Source organism: Molothrus aeneus, chromosome 9, assembly GCF_037042795.1.
Source record: "Molothrus aeneus isolate 106 chromosome 9, BPBGC_Maene_1.0, whole genome shotgun sequence".
Lineage (NCBI taxonomy): Eukaryota > Metazoa > Chordata > Aves > Passeriformes > Icteridae > Molothrus > Molothrus aeneus.
Window position 1 is genome coordinate 21,077,932 of NC_089654.1, and position 25,273 is coordinate 21,103,204.

The window sequence follows — 25,273 nt, forward strand, 5'->3', positions numbered from 1 at the left end:
TAGTTTCAAATGGCAGGAGAACCCATCCAAAAGGTCATCTACTGTACTCCCACCTTGCAAGCCAAGGCTTTTACCCCCACCTACTTCTAGGGGATGAGCACTAGATATTCCAGTTCACATGAGCCATGGGGCAACAAACCATTCTGGGTTTTGGCATGAGTACCACTGACACATTATTTAGGAGACTTCTCAGTCTCCTACTTTGAGCTTGCAGGGAAAAGCTCTGCAGTGACAGCAGTTTCAGGGCTCCAAGAATGTTCAAGTAAAAGGCCATTCTGGAAGCTGTTCCAGCTGCTGCACAAAGGAGATGCACAAACTTGGTGCAAAGAAGATAAGGTTTTATACATGTATGTACATAAATAGATGTAAATGCATATGTGTATACACACTATAGGTGTTTTCTAAAACTTATATAGTACATAACAGAATTCTTTGTTAGCCCTTTAGCAAAGCAGATGCAATGTGTAAGAGCTGAGGTGCACAGTACTCAAGCATTTATTTAGTTGCCAAAACACAGACAATTTTTACCCTGGACAAATATTGACAAAAAAGGCAATTCTTCATCACATTTTCAGATACCAAGAGGGTTTAGAAGCTAGTCCTAAGTTACACACCAAGACTGTCAATATTCCCAAATCACTCTGTGTTAAATATCCAGTTCTTATCAATTACGTTCTCCACAAGGTACAGTTTAGGATCAGTATCTTGTTTTGAGTCCTAAAAGCCGTTCCCATAACAACTCTGACATCAGAAGGGGAAGCATTTAAAAACCACACTTCCTTGCACAGCAAATAGCCTGCAGGTTGAGACATTCTTGATATTTTAGTAATTTATACACAGCAGTACCACTTACTGCAACACACATCTTGCTGTACACCTTATCCAACTGCTTAAAATCAGAAAGTCACAAAGAGAAAGCTGCCAATACATCCTGCCTGTACTAGCGAGTGCAGCCAGCTCAGAACTGAGAAGCAAGGCAGGAAAGGACAGAAGTCACCTCAGCCTGGGCCTATGAAGTCCAATTTGGGCACCAGGCAGGCTCACACCAGTCTCACCTGGGAGTGCTGGGCACCAGGCCCTCTTCAGCAGGAGGGAAATAAAGGTGCCAAGGAGCTTTCAGCACACAGAGTTCACCTTTCCACGAGCAGGTGTGCCAGGAGGCTTGGGACACTGTAAGGAATGCCCCTGCTGCAGCAGGCATACCCTGCCAGGAAGCCCACCACAATCAAAAGGGAGAGACACACACTGGCAGTGCTATTTTAGATTTCATGCCATTTCTGCAGTGTTTTCTAGTGTTAATGATACTGGATAGCTGTCACACTCCACATACATCTTGAAGGGAATTCCCTTTCCCTTCTGGGCTCTTCTTGCTGAGCACTTGCAATAAAAAGCATTCTTGCCTCAAGTCAAATTGAAGATCAAATTATTCACTTAGTCAGGAATCACAGACTGTGCATCTACCTCTTCCATTACTTAAAAGAAAACTTCTAAATTTTATGTTACAAGAACTGTATTTGCAGCAGAGACAAGAAAAGGTTCCCCTAATTTGTTTACAATTATCTTTAACATTTGAAGGATTGGTGTGAAAACCTCAAAAGGAGTTGTCAAAGCTGGCAACTAACAAGCGTTTAGCAGCATAGCCATACTACACATGCAGAGTAAATTAAGTCAATTACCTTGAAAAGATTTTATATTGATCCTTTGACTAACAAGTAAGATTAACAACAAAGCAAGATCAGCAGTAATACAAGCAAGTTTGTCCCTGATTATAAAGAGTTCTGTCACTCAAGGTACACAGAAGCAAATTATTGGTTAATACTGTTCAATGAACAGCAAAAATATTCAACATGTGGTCTTCCATTAAGCAATGAGACAGTGGTAAACTGGATGGAAATTGACTTATCTCTAACTGTTTTCAAGGATCAATGTAATAGCAAAGCATAGTCTAGTCTGAAATCTACTTTTAGATCAATTGCCTCCATTTTTTACATTGAGTATTATGCATGTAATGCAATAAAGAAGTGTCATCTATCAGACCTTGAAAAAAACACATCAGCACACTCCAGCCAGATAAGGAAACAAAGATTTATTAGAAACTGGTAGTTTTATGGAGCTAGAAAGGTAAACATACATTTAAGAGACAAAGAATACACAATTGACCACACAATTGAGTCATCATCAAGGCACGTAATGAAAAATCAAATCTGAAACAGCTCATATTTTCAACATTTGAAAAGGTCACCATGATTTTAATACTCATAATGGCACTTGCATACTATAAACAAAATGGAACAAGTCTGGAAGATAGAAATGCTAAAGTCATCTTTACATCACACACACAATACATTTGCTCATTGGTCACAGTCAGACAAAATTACCAGCAACTGATCTCACAAATCCCACAAAGGTACAAAGATATTGGCAAAACCAAGGAAAACTCTGATCAGAAAGGCATTATACATATAAATGACTTGGATAGAATTACTTTTTTTTTCCTAAAGTGCAAAGTCCAACATTTCCCTAAAGGGAAGGCCAAAATACAGCTAGAGCTGCCATTTTCTGAAATGTGATAAAAAATTCTATAATACAGATTTTATGGAATTGCTATGCATCAGTTTATGGAGAATAAACACCAGCCATGGAAGCACTGAACACAAATTTACATGTGATTGCTGTTTGAAAAATATGGCCCAAAGCATATGTAGACAAGGGAGATTCAGGCAGTTATTTTTGCTTGCTTAAAAAAAACAACAAAACAAACAAAAAAACCATGCACCCCTCATGCCCGCCCAAAAAAAGAAAGAATTAAAAAGACCTTTAATGACCTTAACAGAATAAAGTTCTTCCTTCAGTAATCCAATTTCAGAAAGTGGTCTAAGAGCAGTTTCTTTTAGAAGGTCAAGGTAGGTATAATCTCGAATTTACTAAGATTAAGACACTACACATTACAGAAAGCAGAAAAAGCCTAACAAAAGAGTCTGGTAATAATTGTTAATCTATTTCAGTGCTCAGTCCTGAAGGCAACTGTGTGCCCCTCCACACACACCAAAAAAAAAAAAAAAAAGGAAGTCACTTTGGAAGGACTTGTGTACATGGAAATGCCTAAAGTCCTGCATTGAGGAAGGGCTGCTTTGTTTTTTGAGGAGGAGCTGTTTCTCAAGCACTAGCAGGTCTGTATGCATGCTTTGCTTTGCATGCTACATTAATACATTAACACCAATCTGATGGGCACCTGAGGTCAGCACTGCCACTTGGTCACCTGGACAAAACACTTCAGTATTTTATTACCCCAATTTCACACCCACAGCCAACATGCACAGAAGACTGATCTCGCATGACAAAACTGTAAAAATCCTTTATGTAATAATGCTAAAAGTACAGAGTGGATGTAGTACACTCTGGCTAAAAGTACAGAGTGGATGTAGCCCTCTGAACAAGGGAAAGAATGGAGAGTCCAAAATGACAAGCTCGTTCCCCGAGCTATGAACAGCTCTGCCATTGGCTGTACTAGAATTACAACCAGCTTCATACTGGATCCTCCATCCTGTTTTTAAATAGCAACTTGCACTTGTATGGAATGGATCTAACATCCAAGCTTTTTCTGTTCCTTTATATTAAGATCCCATAACATGCAGCTGTAACCCAAATTATGCCATAGTTAATGGTGCTGAGGTTTACAAGTGCCATGAAAAGCAGGTCCAGTGAAGCAAGTTATCAAAATTGCTGATTGTATTACAAAATTACCGTGTAAATCCATTTGAGGTATTCCGATACTGCAGAACAGCAGTTTCTCAAGCTCTTTAAATGATGAAAAATAAAAAAGATTCGCCTGAAGACAAAGGTGATGGGCTACATTTTAATGTGTTATTCCATCATTGTGTGTATCCAAGATGCTATTTCTTATGAACTTAACATTCAGTCTTCAAAAATAACAAAAGTGCTCACTTCTAGCCATGCAAAATGTCGCCTGTGAATTGCTTGAGTGTAGGCAGCATGACAAAACACAAAGTCACTTTCATGTATTCAGTATCAAGGCAGTATAAACTTCTCCTACCTTTGGTTTCATCCAAGACAAATACACGTTTAGAAAGGACAAATTTAAAAAACCCCAAAGAGTAAAATATGCATGATTTCCTAAATATAAGAACATACTGCTGATTTAAAGACAGTTTCTTGATTGTTTTTTTTTCAACTCAGTGACATTTTAAAGTGCAATATATGTATCTGTTTAAAAATGGTGAACTACAATTTAAGAACATTTCTTCCCACTTGAGGACAAATGTGGAAGTCGCAGCATCTCTCTATAAAGATCTGTCTCTAATTGTGAGAGCAGATTACTTGAGAAAACATTATTGTTTTGGTGTTTCCAACAGCATTAGAAGCATCTCACCTTTTTCCTTCATTTCATGCTATTCCCAAATTCTGTTTCATTTTTTCATATACAACATAGCTGATGCTGACAGCTGGAAGCACTTTCATAAAATTAGGGGCTATGCCCCTATAAAGTCCTCGGAGTCCCTCTGTAGCAACAATTCTTTGAAAGAGACCAACCATGCTTAGCTGTGGAGCTCCTTCCACTGAGGCTAGAACAAAAAGATAATGTGTTATAAAACAGTTCTAGTAATATTAAAAATCTTGAGCAAGTCTCAAACACCTGGATCATGAGCCCACTATCTCAGGTCCACTGAAAAGAGATATTTTAATCCCAGACATTTGGGAGATATCCATGTGTCTAAATTCCAGTGGAAAGCATTATCCACCTATCTTCTTTTGGAAATCTAGGCGGCCATCCTTAAGAGTCTGCAGAAACCTACCAAACAAAAATCTCAACTATGAAACTATCCTAATGGAATTCCCTACAGAGCAAACATTGCTGTCTACCCTCTCAGGACAATTCAAGCCCTATCATTTAATCTCTAAAATTTAGAAAACATCATGAAGTTTAGAAGAGTCTTCCAGACTATAACAGGGGCTGTGTCTGCTAGTCTTGTATGGAATGTGGCTCTCAGAATATACAAAGCACCAGGGCTTGAAATGTTACTTTTTAAATTGAGTATAAAGGACAACAGTGTTGGGGGTAAGAGGCAGAAGGGACCAACATTAAGAAGAATTTTCCAGATACATCCTTAGTTTTTCCATGTTGGTTTTTTTTTTTTATTCCTATGTCTGTGCTAGAGCTATCCCACATGATACAAATTTTCATGTGACCCCACAGAAGCATTTTCAGGAAGGAGAACTGACCTTGAGCCTGCATGCGTGTTCTGATGAGAGCCAGAGGGTAACTGGCCAACTGCCCACACGTGCTGGACACGGTGCCACAGCCCAGCAGCACAAACACACCTGGGTTTGCAGAGCTTGATGCATAGTGCTCTAGCCATGTACTCTTCAAGAGCTGCCAAGGTAGAACATTAAACAGTAAGACAAGAGATGTGCATTCAAAAATGTAAACAAATGCTTCTTTATTCATAACAAATCCTAAGGGCTCAATCCTGAAAAGCACCAAATTCACGGGATCAATTTCACTACATGCTTGAAGTGCACACCTTAGCACACAGGGAAGGACTTCAACCAGACTACAACAGTTAGTACCTAGAAGAGAAATCCTTAAAAGATCCAGCAGCAGGAAGGGGCCCATGCACCTGTAATACTTTGGGGAGAGGAGGTGGGAAACAACCCAGCACCCCACAGAGTGCAACAAAAGCTCACACATCTGTGCACATCACCCCATGCAGAAACAAGGATGGAAACTGTAGAAAAGGAATTCCATACAGTTTTGAAAATGTTTGTTCAAACACTTCTGATGATGACTAATGCAGTGTCAAAAAAAGATTTGTCTAGACTAGAAAAAAAATTAGTCTGTATGTCTGAGTTATTTAAGACACTTTGAAGCAACACATATTATCTAAGGTAGAAAAAAGACTTTCAGCATTGCTGGTGGGTGAAATAGGTGCCAGTTCCTCTGGAACTGGAAGGACAGCACTGTTTCAAGCTCCTCAGAAAAGCTGTGTCAGCCAGAAAGAATTCTGGTAACATGCAGAGATACAGAAGGAATTCAGGTTAATATAATCCACTCATAAACCTAACAACTGGCAAAAAAATCTGTAAACTATCATAATATGAATATCCTTTTAAAGGCATGTATTTCCCATAAAATGGGTATGTTCCAGTCTAACAAGGTTAAGTATGAAAGCTTGTGGTACTGCCAAGGTCTTATAATTCTCTCATAGCACATTTCCTGCTTGGTACTCTTGCATGGAAGGGCCCATCTGCCCAGGCACTCCTCAAGAGGAGCAAACAGAAACATTGAGGTCTAGTAACATCAGTGGAAAGTCTCATTTATCTTTTTAAAATTGAACCAGCTGTAATTGTACAATAATGCACACATTCTAAATATATTTAGGCTTTTTGTAAATTAATTAATGATAGCTACATGCATTCAGTGATCTAAACTCACCTCATAAACAGCAAGGTCAATGCCAGCATAAGGAATTATACCCAGAATATTAGGAATATAGCCTTTGTAGAAGGCTTTTGGACCTTCTCTTTTTAAAATCTTCTTAGCACAGTCAAACATCCCAGAATATTGCCCTGTTTTACCCACAGCCAATCTGGTCTTTAAAACCTAAAAGGAAAAAAATAGCAGTCTTAATTACATACCTATTAATTAATCTGTTTTAGATACACAGTATATCTCTGCTTATTAAATTCTCTAGAACTCCTTTGCACTTTGATGCTGCAAATCCCTTTTGATTACTGGTAAAGCATTGTTAGCAGCAGGCTTCTTCAAGTTCTGTCCTCAGTGCAGAGCACCATACATTAATATACACTAGCTTACAAATTCTTAGCCTTTTAAAATTGCATTTTAGCTTTATTTTCTTGATTAAAACAGGCAGTTATTTGATCAGCTTGAAGGCAACAGTGTAGGCAATATTCAATAGAAGTATTAGCTAAGGCTGAAGTGAGAGTACTAACATACTAGCAGATGATACTTCTGATCTGGGAACACTAAAGCCTATTAAGAAAATAATATTTCAAAAAGTATGGCACTTAGAGAGGTAGTCGAGGAATACAAGGAATAATTGTGTCTCACCACTGAAACCCAGCACCTGATTAATAATGCAAGCAGCAAGTCTGTACTGCATCTTAGGACAAAGAAATTAGTAACAGCATCCAGAAGAAACCACAGAGGAAGTTTCCTGATCAACAATTTGGTCTACTTTAAAGCCTCATAAGATTGCATCTCCCTCAGGAATTTCCCGGCACTTGGCTTTTCTCTCTTATTTAGAAACATCCTAAAAACACTTCTAGGACAGTACCATATCTTTGTGAGGAAGACCAGAAGATATTGTAGAACAGTCCCCTTGTCTCCCCTGATCAGTATAATCCAGACAATCTACATCATGTTTCAGTTCTTCCCTAACTTAACCCATCTCTGTACTCAGCTCAGCTGGAATTTGTCCTCTGGAACAGCAAGGATGCTCTTTAAAGAGATCATTATTACTTCAGCAATGACAACAGTTCCATTCCTACTGAAATCCCCACCCCTGAAAAGGCTATTTAGGTTACATTTGCCATTTCTACCAAACTTGATGTTGGTATTGGTTTAGTCCCAGCCCCAACATCTATTCCAACAAGGATCTGCACAAGTGATAAACCTTGTGGAGAACCAGCAGTAAAGAAAATACATGCTGTTTCTGTGAAATGGTGTGTTACAGTTACACTGGAGCAGTTAATATCTTTACACTAGTTAAATTGCAGCGTGCAGTACCACCTACAGGTATGTCCTACAGGGGAAAGAGGAGCCAATCCACCCAGCCTGAGCTGTAGCTGTTACATCCTTCTCCCACACTGTTCTCCTTATCAGACACAGCTTCCCATCATAACACAACAGAACTTCAGATCTGTCCACACAGCACTACTCCTTGCTTACATATAGCTGGAAAAGGATTTATGCCAAATTTATAAAATGCTTGAATACATACTGAATTTTAAATGCTCTTGGATGATCTTTTTTCCTTCACTAGGTTTTATTTAAATATTGTTTAAAAAAATACTATACAGCAAAATATTACAAGAATCAGTTAGAACTTAGTATAATCTAAAATGCCTAGCACTGAAAGTCTGAAAGGAAGTCCAAAGTAAAAAATTAGGGTACCAGTCTAGAGTGGAATTTTTACAATATTTCCAAGAGCAAAATGGGGTTTACTTAGGAAACAAACCAAACATTTTGCAGGCTCCAATGGAAGCAGATTCTCGTACCTCCATGGGACACTTACCTCCATGGGATAAATAGAAGTTTGTGCTGTTGCTCCAGCTAAAGAACCAGATACAAATCTTTCAACAGTGCCTAACTTGCCATCATCCCTCGTGAGTATCTTCTTATACTGCACAGTTGAAACACAAATACACATGTTTTTTTAGGAGTGGTAAGAGTTATTATAAAAGGCAAGAATATAGTACAAAATGTCTTTTCAAGCTGTTCTTAGTTTTTCATGCATTTACAGTCGTATTTGCTAACCCAAAAAGATTCTCCAGAGCACAATAAAAAACATTCAAGCCTGCAAGAATTCTTAGATTAAATACCTCAGTCACCCACAGTACCATCAGGTATTCTGCAAACAGCCAAATCAAGGGTACCTACACTAAGAACTCCAGAAAACAGAGAGGAACCAAATTCCCTAGCAGATCTAGATCCTACCAATCAAAGAATGAAAGATTTCACAGAAGTACATATTCAATTTCACAGAAGCACTTTGAGCACTGTACATACTGTGTCATTCCATGAGTAAAGAATAATGTGCCCAAACTTACTATGTGGCACCAAATCTGCTGTTCAGTCTTGCAACATCCCCAGATTTATTATATATTTTGTTGTTTTTATCTCCTCTTTGTACAGAGATGTGCAGTGTGCCCATTTCATCTTACTTGAGGCACCAGCATGCCTCACAGAGCAAAAATAAATCTCATTTAAATATACCAGAATGGGAGTTCATTTTCCAAAGGAGGATTAGGCCTTAACATGATGCTTAAAGCTGATTCAGAGGTAAATATAACTCTGAAATCCAGGATGAGGACATCATACATAGCACTGTGATATTTGACTTTAAATGAACCCCCTGAAAGTTCAGCTAGCATAATGTGCCAAGTTTTTGCCTGCTGTCACTTTGCAGTAATAATCAAGATATTAATGCAGTACTCCACACAAGGCCATGCAGAATCAGGGACAGTTTAAAACATGTAACAGCTCTAATTCATTCGCACTGCTTATAATACAACAGTAAAATCTGCCTAACAGTAAGTATTCTATAGACTATTTTAAATCTGAAAGTCACTTAAATTACTATGACAAAATCCCTAACAAGGGGACAAGTTGGGGACAAGATGACAACAGTCCTATATAATACAACAGTGCCAATAATGAACAGTGAGAGTGATTTAGGACTTTATTTGGCATTATTTGCATTACTGATTAATCATCCTACCTGTTCATAAGCCCAGAACTTAATAGCAGTTTCAGGAGCTATTTTCACAACATTTACACCATTTCCCCTCCAAAGGGATCGGACACCACCTTCTTTCAACATTTGCTTAAAACCGCTGGCTATATTCATTTTGTTTGACTTTGAACCATGAACCTAAAAAAAAACAAAAGCAAAGTCACAGTACAGAACATGGCTCTGATTAGATTATAAAACTCATCATACTAAATTGATTAAATATATCAACTAACAAAACCATATGCACTATTGAAAAAATCTAATTTTAGTAGCACAAGTACTGTAACATTGTGCTTACATTTTCCCCACATCTATAAAATACCATTTTTATGAACACAAAAAAACGGAAATTGTCAAAACACAGCCAGACCTCTGCAATTTAAACACTGACCTTGGCTCCCCCATTTTTTCCCAACAGATCTCTAGAAACTGAAGTGACACACTGGACACCAAGAAATTGTTGAACATTGCACCTACCTGCATCATGACTTTGAGGCGATCTAAGGGTGCTGTGCCTGTTCGAGAGACAGCACCAGCCACTCCTCCTGCCAACAGCTGCTTCCACCACTGCCCACTCTTCTTCTCTTCCTCTGTGAACTCATCTGGAACAGTCAAACTATCTCCTATATCCAATACCTTTATGAATCCAAAGTAAAGATGTGCAAATAACTATCTCGTTCCATCACTTCAGTTTTATCCACAGTTCTAACTCCAAATGAATATACTACCTAAGAATGTGCAAATAAAGGGCTAGTTACAAATAAATATCTCTAATTTACATTCTATAATTAACTTGCTATGCATTGCTATTTGATGAAAAGCAACTTTAAGTGACTTCTACATAGATATTGAGCAATAACACAACAGACCCACCATTTCAAAGACTGCACCATCATCATTAAAAATTACCACAAATTTCCTCCTTGAGTATGGCCCAAGCAAAGACATTCTGTCATGATCAGCAGTCCTTTAAAGTCAGCACTAAAGCTCAAATGCTTATATGTTGCAGCTAACCTTTCACCAGACAGTCTTGTGGGATTACTTTGGTAATCTCTTAAGGTTGCTAACAGGAGATTTCTCTCACGGTCATTTATTCACACATGTGGGATGTCTCCTTCTCCCAGACTCCCCAGCATTTTAAAGTAGGGTTTTAACAGCTGATATATCAGAATATTCTATTTCCAGTGACTGCTGTGTATTATCCTACCAAATGAAAAGTTTGACAGATGCCTTACAGATTCTCTTATCATCAGTTATACTCAAAGACACATTTAATTACTTTTTTAGTTGTAAGAGTTTGACATTTCACTAAGGGGGGCACATTTTATTGCCATTGGATTTGATCAAAGAACAACATTAATACAGGTTTTAATGATAAAAAACTAAGACATAACACTGTGAAATCTCACATGTCACTTTTGCTCCTAAGTGTAACCTATAATCATTACACATGAGAAAAAGTACACTGTAGATAATGCAAATCTGCTATGAATTTATAAAAATAACAAAATTGTATTAACAACTGATAAGTACTGACCAGAAAGTGTGCTAACTGATAAGCCTGTGAACTACCATTGATTTTAACTGTAGACATTATATCCCTAATTTATGCTGCATTCTCTCTCTGTCAGTAGATAGAATACTGTCCTGGTCATTTGGGACAAAAACTGTAGAATGCAGAGTGTAAATATAGCCACTGAACAAAAAGGATAAGCACCACCTATTCTGGATATTGAACACAGAAGAGATGAATTGGAAAATCCTTTCATCTTCCTTGCATTTGAGGTTTCAAAGTTAGTCATCAGCTGCTCAACTACGGAAACGTCAAAAGATCAATCAAAACTCTCAAAACATAAATTCAGTGTCCTAAGACATATTATGCATATCTACCAGGGTTTAAACCTTGTGTGTACTGAGACCTAAACACAACTAAGGGAAAAAAAAAGATAAATTTGAGGGTGTTTATAAGGAAAGGCCACAGCTACCATTATAATTCTATACCAATGCAGCTATATCTGCTTGGAAGGGTCCAACAGCAATTATAGAATAAAAACAGAATTGTAAGAGCTGTCTGTAAATGCCAGCCAGGCTGGGAGGTTTCACATCTGCTCTTATCTCAAAGACCAGCTGTGTTGCTGGATTTTGCCTGCTGTGATAACTGGGTCATCAGCTGACTGCAACACCAGGATCACAGGAGACTCCCTCAGTTGTTTCTTGGGGGCAACTAGTGACATCCCATAATAAAAACCAAAAATACTGATCTTATGTGTAATAATAGTAAGGAGCATTCTATGAAAGCAGAGGTTTTTTCCACTAAGCAAGCTGGGGCCAGGACTATTTGATGTCATGGCAGTGCTTCAAGTGCTCTCTTCAGCAAACAGGGAGCTAACTGCCTTTTGGCAAGCATTCCTCAGCTGAGGTTGTACTGTATCAAACACTCAAAGCTCTCAGATCTCATAAAATGTTTTTTATTATGGAAATGCTGACTAACCCCTGGAGATATAAATGGTCTCACTATATTCAAAGGCATCCAACCTTGCTTTATTTCCTCCAATAATCTACAGGAAGGATATTTCGCAAACAGGATTACTGTTGGTTTACTTACTTTATTATTGTTCTTAAAAATCAGTCACTGAGGTGTTAACAGCAGTGTTAATGCAGTAAAAACTTAAATTTCTCTGCACAGTGGATAACCTATTGCTGCATATTCTGTATGCTTAAATTAAATTCTTTGGCACAAAAGAGCACAATGTGCACAGAAAATCACCAGTCAAGACACCACTGATTTTATGATAATGATACTATATAATGCAAATACTAATTTCAACATAAGAAACAGTTAAAATGTCTATGTAAGTGGTTTCAACAAATCAAATTGTATTGTAATGTGAAAAGAATAATATTTAATATTGTGGTTATTATTTTTCTGTGAAATATCGTCAAAAGAGGAAAATTATTCTGTCCTAAGAATTACTGATAATTATTTGCAAAGTTGATATGATGATGTTCTTTCAGAAGGAACTTATCTGACACAATCCTGCTTGTGAATGGGAGAGCACGAAGTGAAAAGGAAAACCAAACAATACAGATATGCTTGAAACATAACAAGTGTGAAGCTGTTATACTCAATATCACAAATTAACACATCAGAGATGAACTTAAGAGCTGCACTAGGTTAAAAGGGAAGTTGAACTTACAGTGGAATGTTTCCAATATCGAATTATTTCTTCAATGTCTGTAGCTGGATTAAACATAAAATGATCTCTCCACTCATTCCAGTCTACTGTCATTGTCCCATCAGCATCAATACTGAAAAGAAATTGAACAAAACTATATAAGGAAATAGTAATGGTGGGGTTTTGTTCTGGTTTTTTTGCTCTTTCTTCCCCCTCCACCCCCTTTTTTAACTTGGGCTGTCACATCAATAACAACTGTAAATTCCAAACTGACTGTAAATTCCATATAGTGACTTCAAGGCTGAATCTGCCGTGGCCTTTCAAAACTATGCTTCTCTTATCCAAGTGCATCGGTCCCATTCCATTTAAAAACATAATACAGTGCTTCTTTCTATCAACAACCTTTCCAGAGAAATAAATTAACATTCTCCTCCCAGAACCAGATGCTCCAATAGTAACTAGCAACACCTTTCAAAGTCATAATCCCATTTATCCCCCTCTCTGAAATAGAAAAATATAGAAATTAACAATACAAGGAAGATTAGGCTGCCTCAAAAAATAATAATTCCTGACCTTTGCAGGATCTTCTCTGCCTGTTTTTCTGAAATGTTTATACCCAATATCTTGAGGGACTGGACAACTTCTGAGGCTTCAATTTTTCCTTGAAACATTAAAATAAAGATGATACATATTTAAAATGTGGATCTTAGCACCTTGGAGCCCATTGCAACAGCTAAGTAATTGCAAAGATGATGTAAAAATCAGCTTAGCACAGATGATGTGCTTTGACTGTCTACTACAAGGACGAAACAAATAGGATGCAAATATACAGTTAGGTAAAAACTGGTTTATCTTTAATAGCTAGAAATAGTCAGAAATTTCCTCACAGTTTCTCCATCTGGGGAATAAGGAGCCCCAGTTCAGTGTACTTGGAGAAAATAGAAAGAATAAAGACTAATTTTTTTTTTCTTTAATCTATAGCAAACTTTAATTATGATCACGTTAAGGAAAAGAAGGATTCCATATTCACAACTTTTTTTCCAGTCAGACAAATATAAGTTACACTACTTTTAATGCAGTTTCTTCAGATAATGTTTGAACAAATAAAATAAATCAAGGTATACCATCATTGTTTTTGTCCAGGCTCTTGAATGCCAGTTTCATCTTTTTCTCATGTTCTTTAAGGTACTGCATAAATTCTTCAAAATCCAGCTGTCCATCCTGGTTAGTATCCCCAGCTTTAAAAATTTTCTGTTGAGAGAAAAATTAATATTTTATTTGTCCAAATTACAGCAGGTCATTTCATTTTCAGAATTTAACACAGTCAATATTTGCATAGGGAGAGAAAACACTTGGCAGCAAATATAAATTTAAGGAAGCATTATTTATTATTTTACATAACTTTTCTGTGCAGAAATTTTAAGGTTTCTTACAAGCACTGGCAAGTTATACCCACAGGTATCAAATAATTTGTGGAGGAAGAGGTGGGAGGCATGAGAAAAACCTGAGAGAGAACAAGTTTAAGCCTGTGAGTTTCCTGTACATGAAATCTGTCAGTAAAATAAGTAGAAGATTGACTATCATCTTAATAAAGTGGTCTATTAATTATGAATTATAAAGATAAAAAATACAAACAGTAATTAACCCTTTAAATGCTGACCAAAAACATACAACGATCTTGCCCCACTGGCACGTGCAGCCCTCAGCGTTTGAGAGAACACGGCTTTCTGCTTCCAACTGAAGCCCTGACTACAATTTTAAACAAACACAAACACACTTATCTTCCTTTCTTGCATGTGCTTCCTAGGAACTGTCCTGCAGATAGAAACACTTCATGTTAAATTAACTATGCATTGAATGCGTGGTATGCAATTGCCAGGACTGCAGGAAACAAGTCTCAAACACAGCCCTGGCAGACACTTCCCCAGCAACAAAGGGCCAGGAAACTTCACCATCTCCATGTTTGAAAACTTACTTGTTAGAGAAGGGCAATTATATCAGCCCTACAAGCAGCAGCCTGTGATTGCTGAGGCTTGTGCTCAAGGCAAACCCAGGGAAGCTCTGCAGGGTTTAGGAGTTGGGCTTTACTCCCCAGCAAGGGCAGCTCTGGGCATGGAGAGCCAAGGCCACCGCAGGGCCATGGCCGCTGCCATCACTCCTCATGCTGCCACAGCACTGCTCTCTCCTCAGGCAGGATGTGCAGGGAAACCAGCCCAGAGCCCTGCTCCAGAACACAAGAGTTAAGGGAAAATTATGTCTTATGTATTATCCCCTCCTTTGGACACTGGTCCCTGTGGGTTCCCTCAACGTGCAAAATCCTAGGGGGAGCACTCAGTAGCAGACAGGAGACCAAGGTGACAGCGCCATCTCCTCACTAACTGCAGCTTCACTGCGCTGCAGCTTACGTGCAGCACAGACGTAAAAGCAGCAAAACTGAACAGCCTTGCTCAGCTTCAGTCCTGTGCACATCACAGAAGGCCAAGAATGGAGCAGCAGAGCACTGGGCTTTTGTGCACAGTGAAGGGAATTGCAAAAATCCAGCACAGTCAGCTGCGTGTGCTCCTGCTTCTTGAAAAACTCACCAGTGCCCTTCTTTTCTGCAGCTGAAATTCTTCCAGATTTCAAGCACCAAAAATTCTTCCTCTTATCTTCTATTCAACAGACTGCCTTGTGCAACTGTAGTTTCTGAATAAAGTAACCCTCCACAAGATTTGAATGGCTGTTCTAATCTGCAAAATCTGGTTTTAATTCTGTTTATTCCTCTTTAATTAGTAGAGGTACTCAAAAGACCAAAGTCCAACAAGTTCTAGGCTACAGAAACTAAGCACTAAGGAAGCAGAAAACTGGTGTATTTGTTGCAGGAGTCTGAAAAAGACTGAAAGCATCTATAAACATTTATGTTGCCTCCTTCATCTTCCCTATCATTCCACAAAAAGTAATGTACTTCAAAGTTTCATCTCAAAAAATCAAAAATTATAAAATGATCAAGGATTTCTCAACAAAATGGAGCAAACTGATGTGGTATGCCAGTGAAATGAGCAACTTATTTACCTTCCATAATACAGCAAGTTGTGCACAATAAAAATCAAGTCAAGATACCACGTATTCAGATAACTGTGATTTGGTATCACCTTTGAAAAACAGTGATCTTATTACAGTCATAAGTCCAGTTTGATTATAAATTCTATTAATAACCTGTCAACACAGTTAGACATAGTCATCAATTCAGTTCCATGCCTCTGTCAATAGGGTTAGAGCTGTTCAGAATTTCCCATCACAAAAAAAAGTTAGTTTACATTTACAGATATTCATGGATACAGTCCTGACCACAACCTTCTAACAAGAATTTAAGAAAGGCTAGTAGATTAATCATTCAAAAAAAAAAAATCCAAACAAAAAACCAACCAAACCCCACCATTAAAAATTACTCTAGTCTGAAGAGTCCCCTCTCAAAGACACTCAGTCTCAAGGAATCTTTTACTCCACTCATGGCACCTGCAGGGTCCAAGTGTCCTGCTGGGTTCCCACACCTTCCTGAGAAGAGGTGACTTATGTGACACGTGTAATCACTTTGTGAGAGTTCTACTCCACACCAACTGTTCCTGTTCCCTGCTGCTTCCTGAACTACACAAACCAAAATGCAGAACAAGGAAAGTGGTTTTCTGTCTCACATATCTGTGAGGATAAAACTTGAACTAAATTATAATTATAATAAAACCTCCACTGCTGAGGATAATGTGAGCCAAAGAAAACAGGAATTCCTATTAGTTTAGAGAGCTGGTAATTTCTGTATATGAAGGGGGACACCTTTCAGTTCATCTGTCAAAGAAGTGGATTCCATATTGCAAAACAATGACAAAATGGTAAGCACAAACATACTCTCCATTTCCTACTTTTGTTTTGACAGTTATTTTCCAGACTTCAAGTCAGTACAAATCTAAAAGCTCATGCAAACAAAAGCCTCTTGCTGTCTGTAAGGTGAACTAATTATGTGGGTGTTAAAGTTTCAGATTAAAATCAGTAATTTGCAAGTTTGTGGAACTAACAGGAACACCGAAAGAAGCTCGCCTTCTACTTGGCAGGCAGAAACTTCCTCCTGGGGATTCCATGCTCCACTGGCATAGCCAGCAGGAAGACACCTCTGGATTCTGTGGGGAGCCTGGCACACTAAGACCTTGGTACAAACTGCCCCTTCACAGCATCAAATAGTAATTCAAGTTGGAAGAAACCTCTGGAGTCCATTGAACTCAACCCCAGCTGAAAGCATGTCTAATTAGATCTAATTAGATCAGGTTGTGTGGGACCACAGCCAGCTGAGTCTTGGACATCTTCAAGGAAGGAGATTCCACAGCCTCCACAAGCAAACTACTGCATCAGTCAATCACTCCCCACTTCAGTCCAACACTGATTCCAACTCTGCTCTTCTGCATTTAATATACCACCAGATTTTGTATCATTATAGCCACTTGTCACTCTCCCAGTGCCTGGGTCACCAGCTTCTCAGATGGAGGAGAACTGGATGCATTTTAAAATAGGCATGCTTACAATAGAGCAGGAACCAAGGTGCCAACACTCACCTCCAAGTCCTGGGAAACAATGTTTGGCATGCCTCCTACATAAAACCTGCCATTTCTTGTTACTGCCTTACTGTGGGATCACCTCACCTTTACAAAGGCTCAGATCCAAATGTTTATTTTTAAAGGTACACCATTTTTTTCTCATTGTCTAGAAACTTTAATCCCAAGCAGTAAGGATAATTCACTGGGTAAAATGATATGGTAACCACATAAAGAATTGTTAATTACTGACAGATATAGGAAGACAGTTTAGATGATGACATGAACTATAGCAATGTATACTTGCAGCCCAGAAAGACATCCTGGGCTGCAGAAAAAGAAGCATGACCAGTAGGTCAAGGGAACTTCCATCCCTCTACTCTGCCCTCATGAGACCCCACCTGGAGTACTGTATCCAACTCAGGGGTCCTCAGCACAGAAAAGACACAGGCCTGGTGCAGCAGGGCCTGAGGAGGCCCCATAGATGATCAGAGAGCAGGAGCACCTCTCCTGTGAGATGCCTATGAGGAAAGGCTGGAGTTTTTCAGACTGAGGATGAGAGGGCTCCAGGGAGACCTTACTGCAGCCTGTTGGTACTTGAAGGGGCTTATAAAAGACACAAACATTTTAGTAGGGCCTGTAGCAATAGAACAGGGAGTAATGGGTTTAAATGCAATGAGTGTTGATTTAGGTTACATATAAGGAAGAAGTTTTTTATTATGAGGGTGGTAAAAAACTGGCACAGGCTGCCCAGAGCCTGGCAGATGCTCCACCCCTGGGAACATTTGAGGCGAGGCTGGGTGGGGTTCTGAGCAACCTGATACAGCAACCTTGCTATATTGCAGGGGAATTGGGCTACAACATGTTTAAAAGTCACAACCAATCCGAACCATGCTGTGATTCTGTGACCTTTCTTTTTAATGCTACAGGCCTTCACAAAAACGGACAAAAATGCTCCTGTCACTGTCACCTTTGTCATTCCTCCTTTTTTCTTTTCTTCATAATTCTACTATTTTTGCTCTTTTTCTGCTGCATATTTTGTTAGTACAGCTACTTTCCAAGTCCTGCACAACAAGGCCACGCCAACACAAGAGGCCACAAGCAGACTGAAACACTGAAGGTATTTTTTTAAAAAAATTCTCCATTATATAAATCATGTTGCAGTGTTGAATTCCTACTCCATCAGAAGACCTCTGTATTTGGTGTGGAAATGTAAGTCAGTCAGCAGGTCTGTTGAAAAAAAAAGAATTACAGACAGGCTTTATATACACATCAAAAACTCCCTACCTTTCTCTGTAAGTGTCCTGATGAATTATTAGATTGCTCTATGCCAAAGTTTTGAACTTTAACACATTCATGGTTACAAAGTAAAGACAATTAATGCAATACACTAATAATCTAGATGTTTTTATGTAGACTTCTCTTTTAAATTCACAGTCTGATTTTTACATTTTTTAGTATTTGTGTATTGTGCATGAGCCTTCACATTCTGTTTACAAAACTGAACTGTGCATAGAAGGTGGGGCTGCTGAGTACAAAGGATTACCAATCTATTCATTAGCTTGTTATTTCAGCTAATTAATATAATGTAAAGAATATTTAATAGGAAGTGATTCATCAAGAAGTTACTTGCTTCCTATCATGCTATCTACAAGACACAAGCATAAAACAGCACTTCAAGATACATTACTGGTGCAAGTAGCAATTATGTGTTCTGCAATCAGAAGCAGAGTTCCAAAGGACACAGATACAAATGCTGCATACAAAGAACTCCAGCACCACAGTAAGAACATCCTCATGTCTTTAGACATTCACACTTCATTTCACATTTGCTTTTAAAGCAAATTTCACTTATGCTTTTAAAATCAGAGTTACTATATATAAAACCATTCATGATACTGTTTTTTCCCCTTCTTCAATTCTTTTCCTCTTAAGTATTTTTTTTAGCCATTCACATAGTTCTGCAGTCTACAGTTTTAAGTTATTCATCTGTAATATTATTGGATGCCAAATTCAGTCCCAGCTGAAATATACACAGCACTTCTCTCTTTACTGGACACATAGGGACAACAGTCTTTTTCCTATTTATATCTGCTAAGAGTACACAAATTTATGCAGACTATGATAACCCAAAATCCCTAGCAAAGATTATTAAAGTCAGCCTTGTCAAACCACATCAGCTGGGAGATAAATCCAGCATAAAGGGACAGGGCCTGAGGATGTGTTCACACAACATTACAGCCCAGTGAGCCCCATAACACACAAACTAGACTGACACTTCATCTCCAGAAAACCAGCACAACACTGGGTAAAACTGGAATTTGCACTGCCTCTAAAGGCTCCCAATTTGTCCAAATTCAGCATTCATTTTTACTCTCTTGCCTCCCAAAGGATACTACCAACATATAAACAGTATCCAAGCTGCTACAGACAAAACATTAGGAGCCCCCCACTCCAGCAAGCAGACTTGCATCCTTGACAGCAGCAGATGTTGCTATCAGCTGCAGAGCTTCCCCTTCCTGTTCCCTGTCCTAAGCACTGCTCTTCCCTGCAGCAGGACAGCACTGGCAGACATCTTCTCCCTGGTCCATTTCAGCTAACAGAATCTCTAGAAAACGAGACAAAAAAGGACAAGATGCAAGTGTGAGTACACGCTCCCAAAATGCCTCACAGAGGCTGCTCCTTCAGGACCTGGATAAACTCTCTCAACTCATAGCTATGAATTAAATTTCAAGAATCTGAAACAGCATACATGGAAGATGCAAACTATTCCTCGAACTTTCTTTCAGCATTCTTTGCAAGTTACACTAGTATTTTTGACTTTGAGCATACTTGGTAGACTAAGTCTTCCCATTAAATAGGACAACTCTGCTACTGAGGCATCCCAGGCATAGTAATTTCAAAAGATTTAACAGTTTCTCTTGTTTGTTCACCTGGGACACACTGCTGTCTCAAGACAGGGATTTAGCAAAGCATTTCAACACAGTGGTTAAGAGAGGGCTCAGAGGTGAGGCTTCCCATATTTGGGAATTCTTGGCATTCTTGCACTTCGCAGCAATGGGAGGAAGAATTAATCATTCACTGTACCCTGTCGCTGTTGAAGAAAAAACCTATCAAGTTAGTATTAAAAAAATAATTCATTTTATCTCCTTGGATGTCTAAAGTGTTATGAAAACAAATTTAAGATTCATCTTGCTCTTTCATATGGAGATTTGGAGACTACAGCAAGTATCAGTTAAAAGCTTCTGAAGCTGTATACATGGAAATGAAATAATGATTGACATGTTTGTTTACAATGGAAGCAAAGTAAATTGAATACATTCAATTTCCAATTTACTAACTGAACACATTACTGAAGATATTTGTGGTATTTCACAATTAAGTCCCCATAACCATCATAATCATCACATCTATTATGACCAGAAAAGGGAAGTTTAAAGGAACTAAATGGTTCCAGTTTTCAACAATCACATGACATGACATCTGTTTTGATAAAAAGTTGAAGATGCCAGACTACTCTAAATCTATAATACCAGGTTTTGGGCAAACTCTTAAGGTGAGAGAGAGCTTCAATTCATATAAAGAATGACACAGAGACAGGGAGGCACCGAAGCTTTTAGGACTGTGGGTCAGCATATCAGGTATGAAAAATTCTAAGCGTAGATACAGTGTGATACAAAATACCCATGTATCTTCCTTCAAGCTGCCAAAGTAATCATTGTTTCCTCTGCTTCTAGCCAAGCAACAACATGTTTAAGGAGGCTTCAGTTACTTTGGTCTCCTACCCTTCTAATTTTACCACATAGGGGTAGTTACCAATATTAAAGTAAGTGCAAAAATCTTCATAAAGCAGTGGAGAAATATTTAAGGACACATTTAGCTCAGTCACTAAACAGGTGTGTGCTTTCTGGACTAAGAACTGCTAGGGAAAGATCAGGCTCTGAAGGACTATCTAGGTGCAGGTTTTAGAGGCCAGAGAAAAGCACAGAAGGAAACAATACACACCTGGGCCATTCTCAGCCATCCCCATGCTGAGACACAGCAGTGGAACATGGCACAGGGGCCTGCCTCACCTGGCAGAATGCTGACTTTCCTGTGGTTTAAATACAGAAACATACTTCAAGTGTTCTGAGTATTTTTAGACGTGATTGGACTCAAATTTTCAGAACCAGTCAATGACTCTAAATTGACCATTTAGATGGCCACTGTTACAGGTGTGCATTACAACAGTCTGATTGTTGTGAATTTAGTCTCATTAGGCCCTCTCTCCACCACACAGGAGTCCCTTCACGCCGTTTCTCTATCCAAAAAAGCTTTAATGTGGCCAAAGGCTTATGTTCAAAATGTTGAGAGTTAGTCCAAATAAGATCATTAGGCTGGTTCCAGAATGTAGTTATTCATTTCAGTAACATCTTCCTACTCCTAGTCCAGAACTCAGTGTATAAATAGCACCTGATTTTCAATACATGGCTGTTCCTATCCCAAACTGAAGCTTGAAATATGGGGTTCACCTCCTACGGATTTACTGTAAGGACTGATTGCAGCAGAAGGAAAGGATGAACAAAAATAGTACTTCATCCAACCACTCACACCATTTATGGTGCTCCCGCCTACAAGACTCATGGCATTCTGAAGACACAGCATGAGATCATTTGTGATCTGATCCCAGCATCTACTTTGTGTCCCTGCTTATCAAAGTCACTGTACAGTAGCTGTGCATATTGCTTGTAGAGCAACATTTGATAGTGACCACCCTGAATTCCTCCTTCATAGATAATGACACATTATGTCAGGAATCTTTTGCAAAGTAACCCATTCCTGGCAGGTGATATCCTACAATATAAAACAGGAGTCACCCTGGCAGCCTCCAAGCAGCATACATTGCAGATTTCCCAGTCATTTACTTTTGTCTTTCAGATACTGCCAGAAGGCAGGTCAAGTAGAACACAGTGAGGACGTTGTGTAAGGTTGAGCTATGGGGGAAAAATGATTCTTCCTTAGAGGGAAGCAAGCCACCTCCAAAGCTCACCACACAGGTTCACAGCTGATGGAAGGTGCATACCTGCAGTCTATTACTCACATGGATAGTAGCTTTGTCACTTTTAAAAACATGCATATTCCTTCTAGAGAGGAACTGCACTTAAAAGAGCAAAACAGTACTAGTAGCAAAAACACTATACTGCGAAGGTGGTACAACTTTGGATCAAACAACTGACTTTGCAGTGAAATACAGTCCCTTTTCCACAGGTTAGCCAGAAAGCAGCTGTGCAGCTCAGAAGGACAATGGCCAACACTCCCAAGTATATGGATTTCATCCTAAGTGTTGGAAGCCAGCCTTGCAAGAGATTTTTGAAAACCTAACATAGACCAGCATCAATATAATGAGGCTTGAGTCTCTGATGCACCCATGAGGCACCAAAACTAACTCTGCTCTAGGATATCCCAAGCTCTGTCCATGCCATGGTGCCACTATGCTGGCAGGGCTGAGCAGTTCAGTAGAAAACACTTTGCCCATCATATAATATTTTTATGTCTCAATTCCTTACTCATTAGTTATTAGTAATTATAAGGCTACTTCTGCCTCTCCAAATGTGATAATTCAACATCTCACTTCATTAATAAAATACCCTTTTTACCAAGCAGTAAGAAAAATGAATTGAACATCACTTTAGAGCTTGAAGTGGGAGAAGGCAGCATTGAGCTGCAAGAAAGTAGAGGAAGGAAGCAGATTAGCCACAAAAAGGCAGGAAAGACGCAGAAGACAAGACTTACTGAGGCTCTCATATTACAAGAAGTCCAGTTATTAACAGGTACACAGCACTACTCTAGTGTCTGGTTCCAACTGTGCCCACCTTGGTTTAAAACACTGAGCACACAGAAGTTTCCCTGCACTCCAACAATTCTTCCACCCCTCCCAAATGAGAGGATGACTCATGGCTTATATTGTTTACTCGGTGTGTCTTTAGCAACTAAGGCAGCAGTTCCTGCTCTCTGTTACATCCAGGTATGTCTAGATTATGCCTATCTGTTTCATGGGTATCCCTTTCAGTTTATCCTGAAGCAACTGAGAATAATCTGACACCTACTCAGATGTGCACTATAAATGAAGATCACTGATTTTGAGAAAGAACTTGGAACTTCAATTCTAATTGCTCAAATATTCAGCAGCACACCAAGGCTTTCAGCGAATTATGTGGGAAGATCACCTTTGTTAAACACCAGAAAATTAGCTGGCCACCTGTTTCCCTGTTGTTCAATATAAGTAAAACCCCCAAATTGTTACAGTCAAACTGGTACAACAGGTTTACAACAATGTGTGTATAAATGTGTGACTGGAATTCACAGCTAGCATGCTCTGAACACTGACAACTCCCATGGATAACCAAAAAGGCCAACCTGTCCCTCCTTTAATGACAAAAACCTAAGAACACAAAAGGTGCCTATTGTAAAGATGATTCTGACCAGCAGGAACACTGAAGTGAAAGTGTGCTTTCATTTATACTCTTGAATAAACACCATTCAACTCAAGAGGCCTGTTGGATACTTTTCTCTTAAGTACAGGAGACAGAGAATTAAATAGAAGGAGGCAAAACAGAAACGAAATAACCAGACCACAGGGGAAATTGTCACACAATCAGCATAAGGTCACTGAATTATTGACCCAATACACCTTTTAACAATGGAGTTGAAATTTAAGTTCCTTTTCCTCCACCTCCTTCACAAAGTATGCAACAGTACAGGCACAGCAGTGGAATGCCATGGAATCATTCTTTAAACTGAAACAAGCAGAATTGTTACTATAGTAGCTTCCCCCACAGTTCTCACAGGTACCTGCTCAGCCTAAATAAACCTATGTATGTCTTGTCAGCACAGACTTGCCATACCACACAAACATTTGCACCCACAGAATTGTGTATTAAATGATTTTATATGCTGATCCCTGGGGATTCCTGAAAATAATTAGGAAAGAGAAGTTTCCATTCCAGGTAACAGGTCAAGCCTGCTATTGTAAGTCAGCATCACAATGGAATGCTTGATGATTTAAGTTTTACTGACTTCTGAGGTCACAACATTGATACAAGGGCCAAGGAATGTAATAGTCCAACCAATCACTGCAGGAGCCACACCACGAACTCTTCCACACTGTCGGTTTCATGGTTTGATGGCCACTGTTACAAGTGTGCATTTTCCAATAAAGGGCCTCGATATCTGACAACAGTCCATGTCAAGAAGAATAACTTCCATGTCTACGTGTTTAGCTTAAATAACTAGTTCTGAAATTGCAACCTACGGATATGCAGGTTTCCACTACCTGCTGCCCAAAGCAAACCCTAATTTACTCCGATCTAGGTTATGTATGGGTGGAGTAGCGGACAAAAAAAGCTGTAAATTACCATCCTTTATCGTGCCGGAAGAGGAATGTGCTACCGAATATCACTCAACAAGAAGTCAAAGGATGTCAAAAGTCCACACATGATGAGTAAACCCACTTGGCAGAGGAACGGCCGACAGCTGTACGCGCTCGGGACCCTTCGCCTACAGCCCGGGGCGTGCCTGTACAACACGGCCCCTGGCGCTGGAACTGCGGCCCGGGGAAGGAAAACGCCAGGCCCGAGGCCGCTTCCATCAAGGAGCGGCCCCGGCCGCGGCTCCCGGGCGCGCTGCAGCCCCGGCCGGGCCGCGCCCCGTCCCCCGGGCAGAGCCAGAGCTGAGGGCGGGGCGGCCGGGCCCGCCTCGCCTCCCTTCCCAGGGCTCGGCAGCGGCTGCGGGCCCGCGCTTACCTCCTCCGCCTCCTTCCCCAGAGGGATGCCCATGGCCCGGAGGCCCGTCTGGAGCTCGGCAATGTCCACCCTCCCGTCTTCGTTGAGGTCCAGCTTTCGGAAGAGGTTGGCGTAGCGGGATTCGCCATCCCTGTTCCCGTCGCAGGCGGCCGCTGGCAGAAGGAAGCCTCGCAGGAGCTGGAACATGTCGGGGCCGTGCAGCGCGTACAGACGGACAGCGTCCCTCGACTCCCGCCGGCTGGGCGCGGACGAGACACCGCCCG

General features: G+C 39.7%; 1 protein-coding gene across 1 annotated transcript; it reads right to left on the reverse strand.

The window, feature by feature from the left end:
- Window positions 1–2,071: 2,071 nt before the first annotated feature.
- SLC25A24 (solute carrier family 25 member 24) lies at window positions 2,072–25,273 on the reverse strand. Its single transcript, XM_066555450.1, has 10 exons — window positions 25,011–25,273; window positions 13,798–13,924; window positions 13,247–13,334; window positions 12,695–12,806; window positions 9,975–10,133; window positions 9,483–9,635; window positions 8,277–8,384; window positions 6,455–6,622; window positions 5,242–5,392; window positions 2,072–4,583 (listed from the first exon to the last, which is right to left on the reverse strand). Exons 1-10 carry the CDS (start codon window positions 25,194–25,196, stop codon window positions 4,405–4,407), a joined length of 1,431 nt encoding a protein of 476 aa, XP_066411547.1. The 5' UTR covers window positions 25,197–25,273; the 3' UTR covers window positions 2,072–4,404.